The sequence below is a fragment of the Xenopus laevis genome, chromosome 6L (genome assembly GCF_017654675.1).
Source record: "Xenopus laevis strain J_2021 chromosome 6L, Xenopus_laevis_v10.1, whole genome shotgun sequence".
NCBI lineage: Eukaryota > Metazoa > Chordata > Amphibia > Anura > Pipidae > Xenopus > Xenopus laevis.
Window position 1 is genome coordinate 40,405,064 of NC_054381.1, and position 26,648 is coordinate 40,431,711.

The 26,648-nt window shown below is 37.4% G+C and overlaps 1 protein-coding gene across 1 annotated transcript in view; it reads left to right on the forward strand.

Moving 5' to 3' along the window:
- Positions 1-26,648, forward strand: part of dnah11.L (dynein axonemal heavy chain 11 L homeolog) — a 156,238-nt gene that overhangs the window by 37,249 nt on the left and 92,341 nt on the right. Inside the window, exons 19-32 of the mRNA XM_018267365.2 lie at positions 1,287-1,509; positions 3,828-3,944; positions 4,411-4,497; positions 4,832-4,990; positions 7,005-7,088; positions 8,652-8,810; positions 9,492-9,614; positions 11,181-11,303; positions 12,052-12,276; positions 13,984-14,075; positions 16,218-16,344; positions 20,501-20,641; positions 21,230-21,463; positions 25,153-25,284. Coding sequence (XP_018122854.1) covers positions 1,287-1,509; positions 3,828-3,944; positions 4,411-4,497; positions 4,832-4,990; positions 7,005-7,088; positions 8,652-8,810; positions 9,492-9,614; positions 11,181-11,303; positions 12,052-12,276; positions 13,984-14,075; positions 16,218-16,344; positions 20,501-20,641; positions 21,230-21,463; positions 25,153-25,284 — 2,026 coding nt within the window. The remainder of the gene's footprint in view (positions 1-1,286; positions 1,510-3,827; positions 3,945-4,410; positions 4,498-4,831; positions 4,991-7,004; positions 7,089-8,651; positions 8,811-9,491; positions 9,615-11,180; positions 11,304-12,051; positions 12,277-13,983; positions 14,076-16,217; positions 16,345-20,500; positions 20,642-21,229; positions 21,464-25,152; positions 25,285-26,648) is intronic.

Consider the following 26,648-nt stretch of genomic DNA (forward strand, 5'->3'; position numbering starts at 1 on the left):
ATTTACCATTGCTGCACAGTGTGACAATTAAATCGGCCTCTAGTTCACATGCACTCATAGCAAAAACAACCAAACTAGTTGGCCATGCCATGCCTACCACCCCATTATTATTATCCTATGTTTATTTATATAACACCATTAGATGTGATATTTTAAAAAAAAAAATCAGTTTATGGATGAGCCTTACACTTTCTATAGGGCAGGCAGCTTACCTCATAATCAGGCTGGACAGCTTTACGATATCAGGAGGTTGGAGAATTATTGCATTAAATACCGTGGTGTGCTATGAACATTGCAATCCCCCAGAAAGAGCTTTAATCTTGCATACAAAACAAAATGTTACTAGTGTTCATGGTATCTGTCAAAAGGCCATTATTAAAGGAATACTGTTATGGGAAAACATGTTTTTTCAAAACACATCAGTTAATAGTGATGCTCCAGACTTCTGCACTAAAATAAGTTTTTCAAAAGGGCAGATTTTTTTATATTTCATTTTGAAATCTGACATGGGGCTCGACATATTGTCAGTTTCCCAGGTGCCCCAAGTCATGTGAGTGTATAGTCTCTCTTAATGCTGTACTGCAAGTTGAAGTGATATCACACCCTCCCTTCCCCTCCCCCTCCCCCTCCCAGCAGCCTCATCTGCAGAACAATGGGAAGGTAACTAGATACCAAAGAACAGCTCTCAATAGTAAAAATCTATGTCCCACTGAGACTCCGTCAGGAGAAACAATAGTCTGTCACAAAGCAGTTCCATAGTGCAGCATTGGCTCTTTCTGAAAGCACATGACCAGGCAAAATGACCTGAGATGGCTGCCTACACACCAATATTACAACTAAAAATTACACTTGTTGAGTTAAGACTTAAAATTTACATGGTAGAGTGAAATATTTGATTGTTAGCAGTGGAATTTCAATATAGAAACTACACCATAAAAATCATGACAGAATCCCTTTAAAGTGACAAGGTGTAGGCAAACTGAACATGTTCTAAGGATTGGATGGAAAGCTTTGTAGTATACATTTTAATGGCTTTTCTTTTTAGTCCCTTATATTGATTCCACGTGGCAGATCCCACCCAGTAAAGTCAGCATTGTTAATACAAGCAAGCCCTAAAATCTTTAAGCAATTTGCACTAGCCAAACTGTTCAGCTTGAGGTGACATTTTTACTTTATAAAACAACTTCTGTCACATTTGTCATAATGTCTTAAGAGAGGTAATGTTCATATGTTGGAGCAAGACTGTACTTTTTAATGCTTAAATATTAAATGTTTATTTTTTTAAGTTTGGCTGAATTGGAAGAATTTATTAAAGAAGCCAATGCAGGACTTCTGAGGAAAGTGCCTGAAGGAGATTACAATGCTCTTGTAGGAGTTATGGAGCTTCTTCTTGCAGTCAGAGACAGACAGATGGCTACTGATGAACTCTTTGAGCCTCTTAAACAGACTATCACCCTTTTAGAAAGCTATGGGCAAAAACTGCCTGATCAGATTTACATCCAGCTGGAGGTGAGCAACAGAATTGGCCAGGATATATTTAGTGATTTATTGTTTTCATGATGATACATTTCTATGTATTTAAATTTAGCTGTGCCTGTATTAAAAGACAAAATACATCTTATCTAACGGTATGTTTTTTTAAAATTACGTTTTAGTTTTAATTTTGCACATTAGAAGGGAATGTCAACTCCAAAAATATTTTTTGCCTAATAAAAGAAAACATAATTCCAAGCAACTTTGAAATATACATTCATTACAATTTTTTTATGGTTTTAAAGTTATTTGTAAATGTATTGCTATTAAAAGCTGTGTCTGTTTGTCCCTTATCTATTCACTGTCCTGGTGCTTCAGACTGTTGATACAATGTAAGACCAGGCAGCTGATTACAGACCTGTCTTTGCTGGGGAACTAAGACTTTTGCAACATTGTTTAAACGTAACAAGCAGGAGTTAGGTAAATGCTGCTTTCAATTGCGATTGCAATGCAATTGATTTTACAAATAACTTTAAAAGCAATTAAGATTTATATGGAAAGTTTCTTAGAATTATGTTTTCTTTTGTTATGCAAATTTTTATTTTGGGGCTGACTTGCCCTTTAAACAAAATACAGTAATTACAGAAATTATTCACAGAGTTTCGCATTGAAAATTACGCCCACAGACTCCAATGGGTGAAAAAAAATGTTGTGAGCCAAAAAAAAAATTGTTGCGTGTCAAAATAATTTTGACGCCTATAGACTTTAAAGGACAAGGAAAGTTAAACTAAAGAAGTAGGCTAGAAATGTTGTACATTATGTTTTGTGCTTCTGTACCGACCCAAGGCAACCACAGCCCTTTAGCAGTAAAGATCTGTGTCTCCAAAGATGCCCCAGTAGCTCCCCATCTTCTTTTCTGCTGATTCACTGCACATGCTCTGCATGATGTCAGTTACTGAGCTGAGGGGCCCACTAACAATATACAGTACCCATAGAATATAAATTCACAGTATAAGGCTGATTAGTAATTAATATGGATAATTACTACATGGCAGCGCAGAAACCAGTGCAACTATCATCAGAATTTAATAATCAGCCCTGTAGCATCAGCTTATATTACAGACAAACCTAATTTTCTGCTTGATAATTTGCGACAACCCTAAGTTTAGCTTCTCAACAGCTGCTCAGAGCCCACTGAGCATGTGAGTGTCACAGACACTTTCCAAGATGGTGACCCCCTGTGACAAGCTTGAAGTTCTGGATCATTGCTGCTATTGACAAGCTGAAACTCTAGGCTGGTTTAATAAGTCCAGTATATAAAACATGGCATTTTTAGCCCTATTCATTTTTAGGGTTTAGTTCTCCTTTAATGCATTTCAGTGAATTTTCACCTTTTCGCTAATTTTTGTTGAAGTGAAACGGGTCAGATTTGTACATCACTAACAGTAACATACAATAAGAAGGAAAATAAGTAAGGTAAAGACATTCTGTATATCTACCGAGGAGTTCCAAATAGCATCAGTCTTTTTACCAATTATTCCCAAAACTGTAGGGCAGGGGGGTCAAAGGATTCCTAATGCATTAAAATGGCTTTTTTGGTGTTGTACAGTAACTGTAGACAGCATATCTTAAAGTAGCCAAAGTTGTGGGGCACCCCTTATTCTTAACAAGTAGAGTTTCGGAGAATGAATGTTTAGGAAAGCTAGCTTTTCATCTAAGTATCACTGTACTGTGCCCCAGAACCAGACAAGACCAGAAAACATGGAACAGAGAGCCTAACTCATCCCTACGTTTAGGACATTGATCAGATAATTGTTAAACATTTTAGCCAACTGGTACAGAGTCAAAACAATAGGGTTTAGATTTTATTCATCTGGGCAATGGTTATGGTATGCACAGAAAAAGAATTCTTGTCATATTGTTATCATATACATAATTAAATCTGCCATACTGTAAGCCTCAGCATAGTCATTCTGTCTATCATTTGTTGTGGAAAACAACGAGCATCTGTTGTTTTGCATCTGCTGAGCGAAGCAACATGGCTCCTTTTTCAGAAAGATATACAGGCCTTACCTGCTCTATTATATTTCAGTTGTCATCAATTATGCAGTCTGGTTGGTCAAAAAATTCAGGCAGCATCCCCAGTAATGTGTAGATATAATGTATCTGTGATTAAACAGAGAATACATATGAACAGAATAAATTCTTACAGATAGCACGTTGAAGAAAAGTCCTTTAAAATGTTTAAAAGTTTATTTTACTTTTAATGCTAGAAAACTAGGTGCATTGAGGGTTTCCCAGGGGGCTTACCAGATTACATAGAGGTTAATACAGTCTATATGTATTGTCAACAGGAACTACCAGAAAAATGGAATAATACCAAAAAACTTGCAGTTTCGGTTAAGCATGATGTTGCACCTCTTCAAATTTCGGAGGTTACCCTGATCAGGAAAAGATGCACAGCATTTGATGTAAGCTGTATCAACTGTTTATAAATGAATATAAATCAATACATCTATAGTATATAACACTAGGTTTTTTTTTATTATCCTCCTGCCGCAAGAACTAGACCACTTAGAGAAGCAACGGTATGCCCTTCTAGTGCCGTCTGCAACTAATTACCTTTACATGGACTAAACTTTACTCTTAAATATTAAGAGGGTTTGGTGCACACATTTTTTTTGGTTCCAAAGTCTCCAAATATCGTGACAACAGAAAGTTGTTGTTTTTTTTAAATTTAGTTGTAATGATAAGGACATTTCCCTATACCCAGTACACTTCAGTAGAGTTAGTTCTACTGTATGTCTAAAATGCTCTGAGAATTGACTTATCATTTCTTTAAACCTGATACTCATTTTACCCTGGAATTATGAATTATTGCATTTTTATTGGTTTTATTGGTTATTGGAGAGTTATTAATATTGTGTTGCCTTTCAGGTGAAGCAGGTACATTTTAGGGAGAGATTTTGCTTGGATGCTCCTTTTTCATTTAACGCTCGAAATCCATATTCCCTCCTAGACAAGGTAAGCAGAAATTAAATAGGGCTTCTTATGGAAGCCTACTGTCTTAAACCTAATACAAAAACGTGCATACACTTACACATTGCTTATATTTAGCACCATTTCTTGTTTTGCCAATTTGCAATTGTAATTCCTGGTGTGTTCCCAATGCTGTCACTCCGAGTATTCCTGGCATTCTGTCAGCCCATCCATTGTATCCTGTCAGCGTATGAATATGTCACTATGTACAAAACAGTGTTTTGCCTCCTAATTAAGGGAATACCCTGTCACAATTTTAATAAAACATGATTGTAGAATGACTGACTGCAGTTTAATAGAATGCTTTATATCCCTGTAGGCAAACATAGATCTGCAAGCGATGGAGGACGAAAAGCTACACCTGCAGCAGTCTGCAAACTTATTTGATGTGGTGGTTCCCGATTACAAGCAATTAAAAAAATGCTTTAAAGAAATTAAATTGTTGAAGGAATTATGGGATCTAATACATAGTGTCAGAGTAAGATTCAGTTTCTGCAAACAAAATATTATACTGTATAAAAATTATTAGAACTGAAACTATTCCCAGTAGGTTAGTGGGGTCTAGGTCGATGGAATGGCTTAATTATAGAATGGGATTGAATTCCAGGTGATGGTGACTGCTTGTGGTCATGGATAAGTTACTGTGCCAAAGCTTTATAGTTTGATGTGCTTGAAATACGGTTATGTTTACATGTATAAAGAACTTCAGATCACTATTATTTCTGTTTCATACACAGCAGACTGAATAAACTACACTTCCTTCTATTTATCTTCTAGCTGTATACAGGCTAAACTAGCTTCCATTTTTGCCTGCTCTGTACCATATCCAGTAGTTATGGCCGCAGTCACACCTTCAATAATACACAATACGCCATTGTGTTGTTATTGGATTAAAAATATGACAGTTTTTTTGGAAGAGTTAATAAGAATAATGGAAAATATACAGAAAATGAGGCAAGGCTCAGTCTGCAAACAGAGTTGTTCCTTACCTCATTTTCCATAAAGTTCCTTTATACCCTACAACAGGAATATCTTTATATAATAATTTCATTATATTTTCTTTAGTACGCTTAACCCCAGGGCTGGGCCAAAGGGTAGGCAACCGTCTAGGGCGCAGTCACTGGGGGGCGCACTTCTCAGGGGGGAAAATGTTTTGGTTTTTTTTCTTTCATTTTTACTTTTCAGTTCACTTGGCTTGTTGGTCTTTATTAAAACGCATTATAATTTATAAAATTCACATTCCCCAACCACCTCTGGGGTTTGTTTTAGCCTGGTAAATATCTGACAGGTTGGCGTGCTGACACAGTAGGCTGCAGCAATAGCGCGAGATGTCCGTCAGTGAGTCATTACAAAAGGATCGGTTGGGCAGAGAGGAGTGGAACTGCTGTGCGCGCTAGAGGGGAGCAGTAACTTGAAGTCGCGCTGAGGAGACTTGTTTGCTCTTTCCTGCTGGGCTTTTGGCAGCTGCACCTGCCTTTTACTTCTGTCTTTGAGGCTTGTTGGCACAGGTACAGATTTGGGGACAATATTTATGGCTGACTGCTGGCACAGGTATAGATTTGGGGGCAATATTATGGCTGACTACTGGCAGAGGTACATATTTGGGGGCAATATTTATGGCTGACTGCTGGCACAGGTACAGATTTGGGGGCAACATTTAAGGCTGGCACAGGTACAGATTTGGGGCCAATATGTATGGCTGGCACAGGTACAGACTTGGGGGCAATATTTATGGCTGACTGCTGGCACAGGTACAGATTTGGGGCCAATATTTATGGCTGGCACAGGTACTGATTTGGGGCCAATATTTATGGCTGGCACAGGTACAGACTTGGGGGCAATATTTATGGCTGACTGCTGGCACAGGTACAGATTTGGGGGCAATATTTATATAAATGAAATTTTTCATTAATGTGTTCTAAGGTTTGTTTATTAAAAAACTGTAATGGTAAGGCGGCAAATGGTAATACAGAATGTGGGGGGGGTGCTAATTGAAGCCCTTGCCTAGGGTGCCAAACTACCTTGGCCCGACCCTGCTTAACCCACATTTATTCTCAGCTGTTTTCAAAATCAAAATATGTATATACAAATGTAATTTTGCAAATCCAACTATTTTGCTATTTGCTAAATATTTTGCTAAATACCAAATTATTTGTAACAACTCTGTGATTGACTGTTGAGTGTTGCTGCACATATTAATGTATTAAAACAGAGATGGAATGGATGTGAAGTGAATTAGATAGGAGGCAGGAACTGCAGATGCACAGCCTGGGGCTGGCAAATAAAAAAGGTTGGTAAGATGATGGTAAAAGGAGCTATAGAGAGCAAATTAAGGGTGGGTTATGCTATCACACAAGCTAAATTTCAGTTAAGGGTTCACAGTATATCTCCCAATATCAGAGGGATTCTTATGCTCTAGCAATTTGGTTTCTTCTTTTGTGATTATTTAATAACACAGATATGTCAGTAGTGTACTATATTTGTTTTTTCAGAGCAGCATTGTTGACTGGGTTAAAACGCCATGGAGGCAGATTAATGTGGAACAGATGGATATGGAACTAAGAAGGTTTGCAAAGGCAAGTTTAACAGCTGCTGCCTTTTTGCAGCTTCCCTGAAAATACCCTTACTGCTATTCATTATTCACAATTCAATGAACCGGAAAGCTGGATATGCTACATAAGTATACTTTTATATAGGTGGCATTCCATCCTGTCCATATAAAGAAGGCTTTTGTATTGCACATTACAGTGCTAGAGGAGTTCTATCATTATTATCCTATTATTATTAGAAAGCTTTATTTATATTGTGTCATGTTCCACAGAACTTTCTTAGATGAGTTCCTGCACTGTGGAGCTTGCAATTTAAGGTCACTATCACACACACACTAAGACAATTTTATCAGGAGCCAATAACTCTGCTTGCATTTTGTGTGGGGAAGAAACAAATTACTTGCAGATGCACTGGCTGGAATCATACCTAGGACCATATAGCATACCATTAAACCACTGAGCTGCCCATTATTCCAAAAGAGTGTTCTCTCCAGGCCCATTTTGCAGGAAACATCGTCTGGCATTTTCCACACCGTGCTCTCCTTTGACCTCCACTTCACACTCTCTATGTTACAAATTATAATCCGAAGCCAGTAGAACTGCATGCTTTATTTGCAGAAGCATCCGGTTCTATCAAACTGATAGGACTGGGTGCCTCCCCCACTTCTCTCACTGTATTATAGCAGAAGCCCTGCTATAATACAGTGAGAGATGGGGGAGGCGTGCCCCCGCCCGCCACTTTTTTTCTGGGCGAACACTTCAAAATATATATATATATATATATTTGTAAAACAATGTTTTGCCCATTACTAACTACTAGGAGTGAAGCCATGTTATTAGTATTGTAAGCCACAGAATATGGCCACAAAATTAATATTTTAGTAAATTTTCATCTGTTCTTGGTTACATTTTTCTCTCTATTAATAGAGTAAGTACTCATAAATGTGTGGTTATTATTGTTTAGCTTTGTTTAATGCATATGGCTAATGCAATCCAGAGACCACTGCACCACAAAAATTTTAATCTTTAATGAAATACTAGACATTTTTTCCTGTATTCATTGTTTCTCTTATGAATTCCTAGCTCTTCCAACATCCTTTGCTTGGCGTTATACTGCTAAAACGTCTGGATTTCTGTATTTGGCAATCACTGTTCTAGAATAAAAAGGTTTTCTGCATGAGTGTGTTTTTCTGTTTTGTTGTAAGTGACGAATGGCATATTGTTATTGAAAAATACAAGCCGCTGTAGACACTTACAAGGCAACCCCTTCTGGAACACTGGTAGTTGTAGTATATGGGGTAAGCTCTCTGCTGCAGTATGTCTTCAGCCTCTTGTATTCCATTCACTGTACATTGTGGGATGATTGTCTGATGTCTGAAGATTCAAACCAGCCTTACTGCCAAATTGTAATATTATTGATGAGTGCATCTATGAATTCCATATATCTACAGATACATAGATGATGCAGAAGTTTATATGCATGATTAGCATACAGCTTGAAGTTTGCATGCAGTTATATATAACCAGTATAGAGAATGCTATGATTATAGTTTCCTCATTGTATTACTAAATAATTAAATTATTTGACAGGACCTCTTGTCATTAGACAAACATACCCGATCCTGGAATGCTTATTTTGGCTTGGACTTATTAATTAAAAACCTCATAACGTCTCTAAGGGCTATAACAGACCTGCAGAATCCAGCAATTAGGGACAGGCATTGGCACCAACTAATGAATGCTACAAAGGTTAGTTTCCTCTCGTTTTGCTTTCATGTTTTTTGATAAAATGGTATTTAATTTAGATATTTATCCAACTACTGGTCAATCAGTGTTAAGCAAAATCAAAATATGGTGTACGTTGATACCTGTCAACATTTCAATCTGTAATACAATATGTTAGCCATGCCCCTGTCTCACAGCCACACTCATTTACCCAAGACATGTACACAATCTATCCAATAGGCCAGAGTTATTTTAGATTTTAATCATAAGGGTAATTTACAAAGAGTGCTAAGGGGCTCAAAATTATTCACCATAGTACTCACTGAGAGAGCACTTTTGTCTGGGGTCTGACATTGTAAATTATCTCTGTGATGTTGATAAATATTTTCACATATTTTGAAAATCTTATGAGATCTTTGAAACATTTTCAATTTTCATTTTTAATTGGAAGAAGGGAGCCAGCCCAGATGTTAGTGTAACATACTGTATATTAAACATAAAATTTATAAACACCATAATCCGCATTATATATATATATTTATATTATATATATATATATATATATATATATATATATATATATATATATATATATATATATATATATATATATATATATATATATATATAATGGATACACAAGACAGAGAAGAAATGCTGAATGTAGTTTTTAATAAGTCCAATAGAAGAATATTCTTTTTACAGGTGCAATTTACAATGACTGAACAAACCACACTATCAGATTTACTTGCATTGGAGCTGCACAAGGTGGAAGATGAAGTCCGTAACATTGTGGATAAGGCAGTAAAAGAGATGGGCACAGAGAAAGTATGTTTTGAAAATAAATTTGTCCACCATGAAATATACATAGAGCTGAATCTAAAAGGGGTATAGTCAAATTTTGGTACTTGTTAACAGCAGCTGAACTCCATTTCCATAATTTCCAGAGTTATGCGTGGTTTTATGCTTAATCATTTGTCTTGAATATCAAATCCATTTAATGTCTTTACATCTGAAAAATTGCACATTGTCCATAGCTGTTTCACAATGATGATGTCTTTGCTGCAGAGATGCACTATAGAAAGGAAAGAGCATGATCAACTAGGGCCAGTTTTGGTAAAAAATGCATGTTCCTCTTTATATTATATTTGTACATTGATTTAACATGCAAGGCAGAACAGACTGTGAATCAGTCTATGGTGAGAACAGGCAGTGCCATCAAAGACAATACTTGAAATTATTCACAGAGCGGAACAATGTTGACTTGATTTAATTGTTTTCTCTTTTTGTTTCCTGCATATTTTAATTGAGGTCGGCAATATACTGTATATGGCCTTAAAATCCTTTCCAGTTTTGAAACTAGTAGTGGCAGACTGGAGTTGCTGAGATCTGTTGCTAAGTGCTTCAAAAAAAACTTACCTTGCATTAAACTGTAGTCACCCTTAAAATATGTGGCACCTTTGATATGTACATGTAATATGAGCACTAAATATGACAAGTCACAGTAGCTAAAATAACTTCTTAGCGCACAGAAGAAACAATTTTCTGCCATCTACTACATCAATGGCAAAGAACCTTGATGCAACCTAGCTAACCTATGTAAACAAGTGCAATAATAATTGAACAAAAAGAGAACAGCGCTGATAGTAAAGCTTTGAATGATCAGAGCAATAAACATCTAGGTAAACCTGTTTCACAAAAATATATTTTGTATATAGTAACTGGTATATTTGGATTTATTGTAGGTTAATCTGTTTCCATATACTAAAGAGTGCAGGAATTACTCAGGCCCTCCTTAGCTTGCAACGATGTAGAGTCGCTTTAAATATTGGCAAAGCTTACCTGTTTCAAGGGCACCCATAACAATAAATTAGCTTTCTCCCTCACTATTTACTTCACTGGACTGTAAGGAGGTATGAGGAGGTAAGCCCAGGTCAAAGGCCCACTTTGGGCCAGATTCAATTCAGAGAGAAAAAGTTTATCACATGAAAACACATGGACGAGATTTAATTTGAGATGCAATTCAATAAAGAAAAACTTGGTTTATCAAGTGAAAACTGTATTGAAGACTATGGGGGAAAAAACTGAAAACTGAATTTGGAGAAAATTTTTTCTCCTCGCATTGAATTCCGTTCATGAGTATTCACGCGATAAACCATGAGATACGTTTTTCTCATTAAATTGAATCTGGCCCTTTGTCTGTTAATTAAGTACTGTACCTCTAATCAGCTAAGCAGCTCAGATTGAAAGACAGTTGGCACGACTTTGCGTTTTTTTGTTATGGTTCTACTGTTTTTTCTGCTCATAGACTGTAGTAGAGATCAGATGTTTTTGTCATTGGACTGCATCTGAGTCATAGATCTAATGCTGAGATTATCTCTTCTTTACAATCAGATTCTTTTAGAGATCAGTCAGACTTGGACATCCATGGAGTTTTCATATGAACATCATCATCGCACAGGAACTCCTCTTATACAGGCAGATGAACTTCTCTTTGAGACTTTGGATAACAATCAGGTATATTTTTAAATGGCAGTTGAGAGGAAAAAAAGATTAGAAATAGCTTCACTTATGCAGTTAATTATGCAGTGGGGTTGGCATATGAACACAGGCGCAACTCCGCATGTAGCATCCAGTCAGACTTTTGTTTTTCCTTTTCTAACTTATTGTGACCTGTTCAGAACTAATTACAAGACAAAACTACAAGACATGCAGATACATCGAAACATTCTTCCATAGACAGGATCATTAAACTTTAAACTTCAACCTTTGGAAAATGGTAAAAAATAAAAGATGGAAAGCAATTGAAAAAAAAAGTCTTTATTTCTAGTGAACTGAAACCAACTGAACTGAAAAAAGTGTTGGAAGGTGAACCCCTTTAACCCATTTTATCTAAAATATTTGCTAACAATTTGCATCATATTCATTTATACAAATCCATGAATCTTATGGCCCATCACACATTTATACATGCTGTAATGAATATCTCACATACCTGCTATCCAAACCAAAGAGATTCTATTTCATTATTTAAACAACTGTTTGGTTTATCATTATTAAAGCAAGCTACCCTGAATTGGGTACAGTATTTAACCCCAACAGAACCTTAGTTTCTCTTAGTATTCTCTAAATACACACCTAATACTTATATCATGCTTCTAATCAGGTCACTCTGCCAAAGAAATATTCTTCATTGTCAAAATCGTTTGTGTTATAAGTTTCCCGTGACCTTGCTGCTGTTTTCTATTCACTGTGGGATTCTTAGGTGCAATTACAAGTAATTATGCAGAGCAAGTATGTTGAATATTTTATTGAGCAAGTGACAAGCTGGCAAAAGCGCCTGAACCTGGCAGACTCCGTGATTTATATTTGGATGGAAGTGCAGCGCACTTGGTCCCATTTAGAAAGCATTTTCATTGGCTCAGCGGATATCCGAAACCAGCTTCCCGGTGATGCTAAACGATTTGAAGGGGTAGATGCTGACTTTAAGGTAAAATATAGATGTGAATATAAAATGATCTTCCTGTTTGCATCTCCACTTGTCAGGAGTCAGCTCATTTACTACTCTGTATATCACTACAGTTTTACACTACTCAAATGGAGCGTGCATCTATTAATATATACATATACAGGTATGGGATCCATTGCCCGGAAACCCATTATCTAGAAAGCTCCAAATTATGAAATGGCCATCTCCCATAGATTAAATTTGAATGAAATCATTAAAAATATTCAGAATGATTTCCTTTTTCTTTGTAATAATAAAACAGTACTCTATATTTGGTCCCAACTAAGATATAATGAATCCTTATTGAAGGCAAAACAATTCAACTTTGTTTATCCAATGTCTAAATTATTTTTAATCGATTTAGGGGTAGATTTATCAAGGGTCGAATTTTGAGTTCATAGTTATTGAAAACTCCCATAAACTCGAAATTCGACCAACTGCAATTGGAACTCGAGTGAATAGGATCGACCCACAAAGTCGAATCGAATTCAAATCTAATTCGATTCGAGTTTTTTTTTTTTTTTGAAATGTCAGGAAGGCTGCAAACAACTCCAAATTGATCCCAGGATGTCCTCAACAATTCTTCAGGTTTAAGTTGGCGAATAGTCAAATTCAAATCTTTAAAGGGCCATTGTATGATAAATTTCAAAAATCAAATTGGAATTTTTAAAAAAAAAACTTGAATCGAATTCTAGTCGAATTTTACAGGTTTTGCCATAAAAAATCAATGTACTTTAGTCACTTACATGTGAGCGGATCTGTAGTTCTGTAGCTCACCACCATATTGGCCATAAAAAAACTTTTTTTTCAATTCAACCACCATTGATAAATCTGCCCCATAATGTATGGAGATCCAAATAACGATCTGATCCCTTATCCAGAAAACCCCGGGTCCTGCAAAAAGAAAGTATCAAAATGCAGTGCTTTTCAGAAAGTTTCTTTGACAGATACTACATAGTATACTGTGTGTGTACACTCACATTGTAGAGTATATCTGCTGTATAAATACACATAATATAATGTCATTTATTGCCTTATGGGCCTCCTGCACAATTTAGAAAGCAAAGGTGTCACATTCTTGTTTGGCCTTTCATTTCATGCCTAAAGCTGGCCATAGACGCAAAGATCTGATCATACGAATCGAGGATTCGTACGATTTTCGAACCGTGTGTGGAGAGTCCCGACATTTTTCGTCCGGTGGAGATCGGTCGTTTGGTCGATCGGACAGGTTAGAAAATTTCTGTCGGCTGCCGATAATATCTCTGCGTGTATTGCCGATCGTACGATTTTCAGTGGGAGACTGTCATTAGCTTTGGTTGGACATAGATATCGTACGATTGCTGTCAGGGGCAGAACATTGCTAATCTGTTCTTTTAATTAATCTGACTGGTAAGACTTTGATCTGAATGGTTAGTGGCGGGTCGGGAGATGGGAAAGTCCGATCATACGATGATTCGTACGATCGGATCTTTGCATTTATGGCCAGCTTAAGGGTGATAACCAACTTCTCATATTCTGTGAGCATTGTTTTAAGGTCATGTAGTATACAGGATATCTAAGTCCTAAGATCACGTGTTGTATGCATTTTAGATGTTTAGATTTTGCATTACCTTATTTGTTGTGATGTCTAAGTTTTGTATCACAGACTGCATTAGTAATATAGATAAAGATTTGCCTTTTATTTCCCAGGACTTGATGTCTGAAACTGAGAAAATAAGGAATGTTTTAGATGCAACAAACAGGCCTGATCTGTATAAAAACCTTGAAGATTTGCTACTCAGGTACATCAATGTTTTGAATCACATAATGCTGAAAAACTGCTGTGCAATATAAATGTTTTTAATATAGATAAACATACTCTCTGAGTCACCAATGACTTTGTAGTAAAAATGATAGGGAATAGCCATTTTTCTTTCACATTTGGCAGGATCCATACAGAATATAATGACAGAGAGCTACAAAATATAACAGGAGAAAATGTTTATGGTAACTGACTGGATAGCTAAACTATCACTCACAAGATATTATTCTACTAGAATTATAGGACTTATCAATCAAGCCATAAGAAACTGAACAAGCTATGCAGAACTATATATAAAAAAGTATATTGTATCAATATAAGCTGGTATTTTAAAATTTGGATGTGCAGTTGTTTGAATCAATCTTGCCAGGATAAAGGAACTGGAAGAGAAGCCTTACAAATCCTGCAGATGTATGCAATCACACACATACAAACAGTGTTGCAGAAATAAAAGAAACATATAGGATGACATAATAAAAGGTACTACGTTTGCAGTAGCCCATAGCACCCAATCAGCAGGTAGCAATTACTGGTTACCTGTTTAGAAGAAAACATCTTATTGGTTGCTCCTGTGCAAACTTTTATTAAATATGGGAAATAAACTTACATGAAATGCTTATTGCATTTTATGTCTTGAATGTACACCACTTATATAATTGGACTGCACCAGTATAGTCCAAAAGTGCAGATAAAACAAACATTTAATTTTGATTGGCGATACAGAGTGTAAAGGATGATAGCCTGTCTAAAGAACTGCCATATTTCTGGCCTTTTGTCTGTCCGCAGTACTATAAACAGACACCTCTAGTTGTCATTAAGAGTTAAGCTGGACATATATGTTCCTATAATATTGTACAAAGTGATGCTTCGTGTGATTTTTGGTACATGTATGTTGCCCTGCCAATCCAGACCTTGTGCTGTAGTTGTCCGTAGGCTTGGGAATTGGGCAGATTTGAGAGCTCCATCTGCAATGCAAATTATAAACCATACTGTTCTTCAGTGTATTAATAGTATCTGACTTCATGGTCAGATCATCAGAATAAACAACAGAAACATATATCATAAAGGCAATTATTATAAATACAGTCAGTACTCTCCTAATTAATCCCATAGAATCCTTAGAAAAATCCCAGAGAACAATATATATTATGGCAGATGCGGTGCATTGATCGTAGGACACCAAGAACATTTTCTCAAGTTAGAAGTCACTAAAATAATTCACTTACTAAATTCCCATCACACTTGCACAAAGCTCTTTGCCTGCATGGGCTAAAAATGTTGTTGGGATGAAGATCTTTGGATACAGTCATCCAACCAATAAGGGGAGATAAAATTCACTGGCAATTACTGTGTAGCCCCTTTCATCTTTAAATTAACTTTTAGTATGGTACAGAAAGTGATATTCTGAGACAATTTGCAATTGGTATTAGTTTTTTATTATTTGTGGCTTTTTAGTTATTTAGTGTTTTATTCAACAGCTCTCCAGTTTGCTGTTTCAGTAGGTCCAAATTAGTTTCAAGGGTCCAAATTAGCCTAGCAACCATGCATTGATTTGAATAAGAGACTGCAATATGCATAGGAGAGGGCATGAGAAATAAAAAGTAGCAATATCAATACATGTGTAGCTTTAAAGAGCTGTTTTTAGAGGGGGTCAGTGAAAAAAAATCTGGCATTCACATGGCATAACCTTGATAAGTTTGTCATTTCTTTTACACAGCTTCTTACACCATTTTTTCTGGCAAATTTTGTTTTACACAACATAATAAATAGGCCCCTAAACGTTAACTTAAAGGTGAACCCACCTTTTAAATTTTGCTAATTGCTGAAACTGCTTATTTATTTTCCGTATGGCATATTTCAGAATATTTACAGAAGCTTCTTGTATTTCTGGTAGTTTCCCTTTGTATGTCATTTGGTAATTTCCATGACAACTGCAGCTTCCTACTCTTAGAGTGTTATTTGTACTCAATTGGTGGCCTTTGCTGATCCGAAGTTTCAGCCATATTGCATGATTGAAGAGAAATATAGAATTAGCCTGAAGCAAATTGCACATAGTTCTTTGCTAGGCAGCTTGGTGACATACTGATTGAGCAGTCAACTTTATTTCCTTCTGTTCTTTTAGGCTTTCTCTTTGTGAAAAAGCATTGTCTGAGTATCTGGAAACAAAACGTCTGGCCTTTCCTCGTTTCTACTTTGTCTCGTCTGCAGATCTGCTAGATATTCTTTCAAAAGGCACTCAGCCTAAACAGGTACTTTTTTGAGTGGGAGCACAGTCACAAAACTTTGTTCAAAGGAACAATAGTATATTAAATATAAGATACTGCTTATATAAGGGCTATACAAAAAATGAAAACACAAAATGAAAAGAGGGAAATTCAACCAACCAAATATTTATTTATGAAATATGTTTATGCAATGGACACATTTTAACTTTCTAAATCAAAAAGAAGTGCTATTTATGAAAGTGGTCAGTGATGAAACTGCTCCTGTACCTTGGGTTTTTCAAGGGAAAGAGAACAAGAAGTGAACATTAGTCCTTTTAGAGAATCCTAATGCTCTGAGGTGTTGTGATACACTGATTTTGGAGCAGTTGGGGGTGGCAGCTGAGCAAGTGGGACTACAATAAAAAGAGAAATCTGTTATATACAATAGCACGTCGTTTAGGTAATCATTCTGTCTGTTGTTGTTGCTGCTCCAACAAACTTCCCTTGCTTTATTCCTTTCGGCCAAGGTTTGGGTGAGTTCACAAAATAAAGCTTAGAATAAAACACATGGATTAAAATGCCCTACTCACTAGATCTTAGAATCTAAATGGATGGTGAGCAATTTACACGTAAGGTTGATGGAAGAATTGGTGAGTGTTCCATATGCTATGTGGCCTTCTAAAAGAAAATGGTGCATTAAACATACTGCTTTAAACAGGTGGATCTTAAGGAGGCATTTTAAAGGAGACATATTGGATAAATGAAACCCCCTAATTTTGTAGGCAATAATACTGTATATACTATATGGTGCTGGTTTTACTTTTGGCTGTAAATCAACTATCTTCAAAAATAGCCCCTTGAAGCTCCCCAAAGATGTTCTCTAGTCCCTGGCATGTTTCAAATGGGGGTGGGGGTGTCCTAATGGTCTCTGCCTGAAGCATAGTAGGAGGAGGACAGCCAATAACAGTCCTGCAGTCACACAAGCAAAGACAGGCTTCAGTTCCCTATCATGTCAGCCTAGCTGCTGGTTGGTTCCTATCCTACAGTGCAGTGTGCTGAGTGCTGCTGGCTCCCCTGCACCGCCTGGGAATGGAGGCAGCAGTAAGTGAAACTGATGGGCGGGACTAGTAAGGTTTTTGCAGAAATTTTCAATAAAGTAACCAATAACACAACTTTTTAAAGCACATTCCTTCTATATCTAAAAGAGTTTAATGCACTGGCACATTCTTGTCTTTTACATAACATGGATCCTTTAAGGTTTTGATGAGAGGAGAGCTTTTTCTGGCTAAAATCTGCACTGTGCGTGTAGTGACACGTTGATCTCATTCTAGCTGTCTACTGCACACGGGGTAGCAGCTGACTGAATCAGCATGTTTGCAGAAATCTGTAAGCTAGTATTTTTGAGTTTTAAATGAGTTAGGTCCAGTTGCTGGCTATAATTACTTAGTGCAGCCAAAATGAAAAAAATATTTCTTATCCTAATTTTTACCTCATTGTATAAGGACAATGAACAAGGATGAGGACAAGGCAGCCTTGCCCTTACAGTCGGACACAAAAAGGTGGTACAGACAGAATCCCTTGGCACCCAGCACCCTTCGATGCTCTCTAATTAAATGAAGCACAGTTTAGGGGGTGAGATGTGGCTGTCCCAGTCTCCCAGTCCACCCCTGACAAATACAGCTCTGCTGAACATTGCACATTTTTTCTTGTTATTTGAAAACAACTTTTCTTCTAAGCTTTCAGGTTTTGTTTTTTGTTAACGAGGGTAACTTTAGGATGGATATGGTCTGATGAAGGATGATAGTATGCTTAACACAATATTTTGAGAACCCGTCTTCAGGCCATACCTTTGTATTGCAATCAGGAATGTATTTAACTGTAAGACAAGTTAATAAAAGAGTCAATAGAGTAGCATTATCCAAAACAAGTCCTTCTTTGTGGTGTATAATTAAATTTATACTATGTAGCATAACGTGTTATTAGAAACTGTAGGGTTCATTATATATCACTGCTTTGTTGTTTTCGCCTTCAGAATAATAACCTTTCTAGGAAATAATATATCACTGATTTAAAGGCATGCACTGCAGCAGACCCATCTATCTGCATAAAATAGTAGTGGCCTTCATTCCTGATGGGCATATGCCCCGAGTTCTTGACATGCATTAGCAATAGTAGAGACAACAGTCAAAATATGCTCAGGATCACAGATCGGGTGCTGCTTATCTGCCAATGATAAGTAATGCTAAAGATCTCTGCGCTGTTTTTCATTGTGTCAGCGACCTCGCTGTTAAACATGGTAATGAGCTTTACTAAGTTTCTTTAACTGTCATACTGATATCCTCCCTCTTGCAATAATCTGCCAACTTGTGTGACAGCTAAGGACCCATTTATTCTGCACCTCTTCAACTTCATAATTATGCAGAAGATTTACACTATGCCGTTCATAAACAGACAATGGCCATCCATCCAGCGAATGTATTGCTTTGAGAATTATCCGCTCTCCTACTGTTCAGAGATCAATAATGAAACTGCACAATGCCAAAGTTTACCCTGGACTATAAATTTGCTTGTATTCACATTCGTGCAATTAGATTTGAAGGGGCTTTCAATGCAAACACTTGAAAAATGAGCATCAGCCCTTCTTCTGAGCACCACACACATCTTTTTTACACTACATAGATTGCTAGAAAAACATGACAGCGTGCATTATAGCTGAGAAGCAAAGTTATACACATCAAACTAAAGGTGGCCATGCATACAAAGATCCTAAGTCACCAAACTTGTGGATCTCTCCCTGATATGCCCACCTTGAGGTGGTGGATATCGAACTGATCCGATCATGGGGCAGATTTGTTAAAGGGTGAACTGGCAAACGATAGCGACAATTTGCCAGAAATACCATCCGCAGGGACATCGCCAATTCACTAAGAGGTGTAGAGGAAAATGCGCGAATGAACGAGACCGTCGCTATTGTTCATTTTCACTTGCGACTTTTCGCTCTGGCGAATGGTCGTTACTCCACAAATTCACTAATATGCAAATTTTACTGATCATTACCTCTTTCGCCAGAGTTTACTTTGCCACCTCAGACCAGGCGAACTGATAAAACGGAGCTACATCTTCCTCAACATCTTCCTCAATCTTATGTCAGTGACATCATATCCTGTATGCCGGAAATGCATTAAAGTTGTAAAAAACGCTGGCAACTTTTCTTTTTTTAAAGAGAGATTGCCTTCAAAATTCCGAACTATTAAAGATTTATGTGTGAACAATTTTTTAAAACTAATTTGAGGGACATGACACATATGTTTAATGGTGGGCTCATGTCTATCTGTCTTGATTATGGCTCATTGGACATGTGTTTGAAGAAGTGTCCACATCAAGCATTTGCACCAACGTTACTATTAAAGACGTCCATAGAACTTTTATGTACCTGCCCTATTCAAATTAACCTAAGCACAAGACAAGGTTTTCCTAGGCAGAAATGAACACTAGCAAAAATTCGCTAGGAAATGCTCATCCAGCCTAAGTAACGCTATCGAAAATTCGCCAGCGTTTGGCTGCTGAGACACAACTTTGCATTTTCGTGAATTAGTGTAGTGATAAAAAATTTGCGCCTGGCGAAGTAGCACTGAGTATGGCAAAGCGGTCGCTTGCGAAAAATCGCCCTTTAGTGAATTTGCCCCCATGGGTCTAGTCAGCGTGCAGGCAGTCTGCACAAGGACTGGATACACGAACCAATGCAGTCATCGATGCAATGGAATTTTTAAACCTGTCGGAATCCCGTCAGACGGCCCCATACATTGGTCTGTCACCAGCTTTTATTAGCTCATGTATGGCCACCTTTATCTACACTCCCAAAACCTGACGATGAGCTTGGCAAAGAGCTTGCTATTTATTTAAATGGTAATCACCTGTCACCAGCAATGATTAGCAGATTATGACAACTAAATGAGTATTTGAATAATTATGGACAGTGACAGCTGGCTTCTAGTAAAACTAGTGGTAGGCTTGCATTCAGAATTGGGGTACTCTCTTCTTTATCCTTTTACTTTTTTTATGTTGTTTTTGTACATTTGTAGACCTAAGCAACTGAGACCCCGGTCTTGTTTGATACCATTAGAGCTGATAACATTGCCACCTTCAGTCAACTAAAACAGAAATCTGACATTTCTGGTGATTTTCTTTCTTCTTGTTTAAGGTGACGCGTCATTTAGCCAAACTTTTTGACAATATTTCTGACCTTCAGTTTGAAGACAGTGGGGAAAATGAGGCACTAGGGATGTACAGCAAAGAAAATGAGTTTGTTCCGTTCAGCATTAATTGCAAGTGTATTGGGCAGGTACTGTATGATCTGATGGTATGCATTTACATATACAGTTATAGAGTCTATAATCTGCGACCTAGGGGTTTCTGGAAAACACATCCTTCCATAATTTGGAGCGCCATACCTTAAGACTACTAAAAACACATTGCATAAAATAAAACATTACTTAATGTTACTGTAAGCCATTGGTTAATATGTTCCCATATTAATATTTTCCCTGAATCCATTTTTTTTACATAAATACTTTATTCAGATTTATTTAATGATTATGGACAACAGTTGTTTCAGAGATATTACTGACAAGTTAAAGACACTGTCCCGCAGCCATTTGTATTTCTATTTTATGCATAAAGACAGAAATTATTCACAACTTGCCCAAACTGTAAATTACATTTTGCCAGTGTAATTTCTACTGAAAACCGAACTGTTTGTCCTGACTACTTATTTAACCCTTAAAGTGTCCCGAAGAAGAGAAAGTAGTTCTTATGATCAAAAGTAAAAATGCTTAGAATTCATTTATAATCCTGGCAGATTCTATGCTCATCATACAAATGTTTTATCCTGTGCTTGCATCCGAGTGTTGGAATTTTTGCATTTCATAAGGTGGAGCACTGGCTGAAGAAGGTGGAGGAAACAATGTGTGAAACCATACGCTATCATATAACAGAATCTGTGGCTGCATATGAAGACAAACCTAGGGATCAGTGGCTTTTTGACTATCCAGCTCAAGTGGCACTAACCAGTTCTCAGATCTGGTGGACCATTGATGTGGGAATTGCTTTTGAAAGGTTGGAAGAAGGATTTGAAACTGCACTTAAGGATTACAACAAAAAGCAGGTATGTGCAAGGAGTTGTGTGATACAGTATATCTGTTTATGATTGAATGTGTGTGTGACGTATTGTCATTTATTTTCTATATCATCAGGGCCGGAACTAGGGGTAGGCAAAAGAGGCACATGTCTATGTCGCAACATAGGTGGGGTGCTAGGCATGTATCCCATTTACCACCCCTAGTTCCATTTTCTATCATTTCAACTCCCTGGCCAGCTAAGGCAGTGGCAATGTGACACACTTTACCATCATGCACCATCAATCCCTGCCCCCTCCCCTGCTCATCAAACCCAAGGTGGCCATACATGGGCCAAATAAAGCTGCCAACAGACAAAGTCGGCAGCTTATTGCCCAGTGTAAGGGACCCTCCAACGGGCTTCCCCTACCAATATCTGTCCAAAAATCCAATTGGGCACCGCATTAATTAGTTGAGGCAATCCTCAATCTCATCTCCTGCATTCCTGGCCTTGTGATCCGATCGTTGGACCATAGGGCTCATGATCGTATGAGCCTGATATCGCCCACTCCAGGTGGGCTTATTGGTGCAAGATCCTCTTGTTTGGCAACTTCTCCACACAAGCAGATCTGCTCATGTATGACCACCACTGTGTTCTTGTCATCCCAGTATCCCCCTATTCCTCACCTCAGGGGGAGGGGAGATAGAGGGCATGGGCTTGGCTTGAGCACCCCTAAGATGCGGCCTGGCACGCCTATATCAGAAACATATTTTTCTGTAGTCTATTTAGTTGTTTCGAAGTAGTGTTTTTTGGAAGAAGTTGTAAATGTAATTACTATTGAAAACAGTAAATGTCTGTCCCTTGTTAAAGGAGAAGGAAAGGCTAAAATTAAGTAAGCTTTATTAGAAAGGTCTATATAAATACACCAGTAAAGCCTCAAGAAAATGCTGCTCCGAGTCCTCTGTCAAAATAAACACCACATTTCTTTTCTTCTATTGTGTACACATGGGCTTCTGTATCAGACTTCCTGTTTACAGCTTAAACCTCCAGGGCATGGCCTTGAGCATGCTCAGTTTGCTCCTCTCCTCCTCGCTCCTCCCCTCCCTGCTGTAATCCGAGTCCAGAGCTATAGTGAGCAGGGAGAGACTCAGGCAGGAAGTGATGTCTCACAAAGCCAATATGGTAGCTGCTATCCTAAACAAACAGAGAACACTTCTAGAGCGGTTTACTCAGGTATGGTAAAGCATTCTGCAGAATAAATATAGTGTTATAGCTTGCACTATTAAGGCTAATCTATTGGCAATAAACTGCTTCAGTAGCAGTTTAAGGTCCCCATAGACGCAAAGATTTTTCTTTGTCGAACGACCGATTTTAGCAAAGTCCGACCAATCCCTCAAATTATCGTGCGGTTAGTGGGATTCGAATGATCGTACATCTTATGATTTTTTATCCGAAATCTGAAATTGATCGGCCAGGTTAAAAAATCTTTATCGGTCCCAGTGCAATCTATCTATGTCTGCAGGGCCAAGCAGGCAGCTACCCTTCAGTTTTGCTGGCAATATTGCCTGTGCATCTATGGCCAGCTTTAATCTTCGCACTGACGTTACACTAAATAACAGACATAGAATTAGAATTCGACAAAACAAGTAAATGGACCCTACCTCCTCAAAAATAGTAATAAATACCCCATCTTTATTTATGACTGTTAGACAAAAACACGAGGACAAGTCGATGCATTTCACTTATACAGGTATGGGACCTGTTATCCAGAATGCTCGTTACCTGGGGTTTTCCAGATAATGGATCTTTCTGTAATTTGGGTCTTCATGCCTTAAATCTACTAGAAATTAATTTAAACATTAAATAAACCAAATAGGATTAATTATATCTTAGTTGGGATTAAGCGCAAACTACTGTTTTATTAATAAAGAGAAAAAGGAAATCATTTTTAAAAATTTGGATTATTTGGATAAAATGGAGTCTATGGGAGCCATTCTGTAATTCGGAGCTTTCTGGATATCTGGTTTCCGGATAAGGGATCCTATACCTGTACTAAAACATTCTCCCAAGAAAGGCAAACATAACAGTGTTATTATCTTTCCTCAAAATATTAGCAAACCTAGTTTATCAGAAAATTCCAAGTATAAATTGTAAATAATAGGCATTACAATTCACATCCATCCACTTAAATGCATTTCACTGTTAATCCTATAAAACACAATTTATATCCCATCGTTTATTAAAGGAACAGTAACATCAAAAAATAAAAGTGTTTTAAACTAATAAAAATATAATGCATTGTTGCCCTGCGCTGGTAAAATTGCTGTGTTTGCTTCAGAAACACTATTATTGTTAATATAAATAAGCTTCAGTCTAGCAATAGGGGCAGCCATTCAGAGGAGAAAAGGATCAGGTTACACAGCAGATAAGATCTGTAGAACATAATGTTATCTGTAATCCAATATTTATCCTGAGCCATATAACCTTTTTTTCAATTTCCACCAATTGCTACTCAGTAGCTTGTTTATATGAACTACTGTATAGTGTTTCTGAAGCAAACAGATCAGTTTTACCAGTTCAGGGAAACACTACATGAAATTGTATTACTTTAAAACACTTTTTGGTGTTACTGTTTCTTTAAGTACTTCAGGGCTCCTAGTTCCCAATTTAAAAAGGGAGGGGGAGAGAGGAGCAAACTGAGCATGCTCAGGCCCTAGCCCTGGAGGTTTAAGCTGAAAACAGTAAGTCTGATACAGAAGCCCATGTGTACACAATAGAAGGAAAGAAATGCTGTGTTTATTTTGACAGAGGACTCAGAGCAGCATTATTTTAGGGTTTACTGGTGTATTTATATAGACCTTTCTGATAAAGCTTACTTAATTTTAGCCTTTCCTTCTCCTTTAAAAGATATTAAGGAGCATTTATCCGCTATTGAGAATGTAAAAAAATAAACCCCAGTGGGGAGACACTTTTTGTGCTGCTGCAACAGTGATACAAAATATCTACAGGTGCAAGTTATAGAAAAAGTCCTTCCTCCAATTAGACAAGATTTGCTAACAATTATTAATTGCCATACCATCTTAATAAAAGATGGGATATAAATTGTGTTGTATAGGATTAACAGTGAAATTATGAATAAATTTAAGTGGTTCGATGTGAATTGTAATGCCCATTATTTACAATTTATACTTGAAACTTCCTGATAAAGCTATGTTTGCTAATGTTTTGAGGATAAGAATTAAGCTATAACACTAAGTGTATGCTGACCTGATTGGTCAGGGATAGTCATGTGATTTTATCATTCCGTATTTAATTCTGTTTTGAATTGAACAACATTGAGCCTGTGACTAAGGACTAGATGTGTCCAAAACGTGTGATGCGTCTACCTATCCTCATGTTTTTTCGAATACGGTAGTCATAAATAACGTTGGAATTTTTAACTGTTTTTGTGGAGGTGCAGTATATTTTCTGATTCACCGTGACCAGCACTTCTATACAAGGCACTGCTAGAGCAGTCCTGTGCTCAAAATCTAGAATTAGAATTATAGAATATAGGAATACATTTTCTTTCAGTATGCATCAAAACAGATTAAAAATATGATATTTTTTAAGATCCGACTAGAATGTCTGGAATACCCATAACAGTAGTAGTTCAATTATGTATTTTTCCTTTGCTTCTGTTTTACTTCTGTGATAGGTGCGTGAGTCAGTGAGATAAAATATACTGCTTTTTTACAGATCACTCAGCTAAACGCCCTCATTAACATGTTACTGGGTGAGCTCTCCGCAGGAAATAGACAGAAAATCATGACAATGTGTACAATTGACGTTCATGCAAGAGACGTGGTTGCTAAGCTCATAGCTCATAAGGTATGAAAGGCACAGAGTTATGTTCACTGAGACCTAGATGCTTGAGAATATAGGAAATTATTATTACTAATAAAAAGGAAAAGGTATTTACCCACAGAATGCTGGTACACTATACATTTATTTAATTTGCACAAGTGTAATGAGTACATGTAATTGCAGTGCTGTGTATAAAAGACATGCTGGAAGGAGGATGCTATTCATTTTTCATTATTCATAGACAGGAGATATGTAAAGAGCACAAGTATGCCCTATCTTCTACAAATTAAAAAGCTTCCTTTAGGGCTAGATCACATGAGCAATTTACATGTGAGCTATAGTAAGACCACTGGTTGTGTATGAAGGCAACCACAAGTGTCAGCTCTTAAATATTTACTCACGAATATTAGTGTTGCAGGGTCACACGACTTTGTGAGCAGAAGGGGCAGATTTACTTAAGGGTGAATTGTCGCCAGCGACCGCTTCGTACACTTCCCACCACTTCACTAGACGCAAATTCGTTGCCACAACACTAATTCACTAAGTTGCTTCCTGGGCGCCGAACACTGGCTACTTGTGAGCATTTCATAGCAAAGATTCACTATGATTCGTTTATGCCTAGCAAAAAGTCGCTAGTGATCTTACACTTGGGTCAATTAGAATAGGGCGAGTACATTAAAATTGTATGGACGTCTTTATTAGAGATGTTGGTGAAAATGCCACTTTTTATTGCAAATGTCCAAGGAGCCTTAATGAAGACAAAAGAGATCATATACTGCCATAGACTTGAGCCCATGTAAAATTAATGTCCCATGGCCCTCAAATATCTGGGGAATCGACGGCCACTTTGCCCTTTAGTAAATCTGCCCCATAGTCTTTAGCTAACAACAGGATAAGCACAGTCAAACTCTATTCAGAAGACATATGAAACATTCTTACAGCATCATTGCTAGATCACCCTGTTCTGTAGGTGGTAGGTCGTTAAAGTAGGCAATTGAAAAGGTTAATGCAGCCCATGCCGTAATGTTGGTCCCAACAGAAAACAAAGCACTGTAAATTGCCTTATTGGTATTTGTAAGGTTAGAAAGCGTTTCCATATGATGAATTGCCACAAAGTCCACTGGCCATATTATGTGAGCTGTTTGGGGCTTCCATTTTGATAGACCTAGCTTTAGATTTCGGTCTGAATCTGGGTCAGGGCATGCTAATGCATTCAGACCATAAAAACGAAACGATAATCTCTTGGGACAATGGTTTCACTTAATAGTGGGCATTTTCAAATATCCACATTTGCTCAAATAGAAATGGAAGGAAATGTTTACCTTTCCACTGTAATAAGCTGGCTGCCTGTACACGTAGTTTTTGGGGGAAGATTAGTCGCCCCAGCG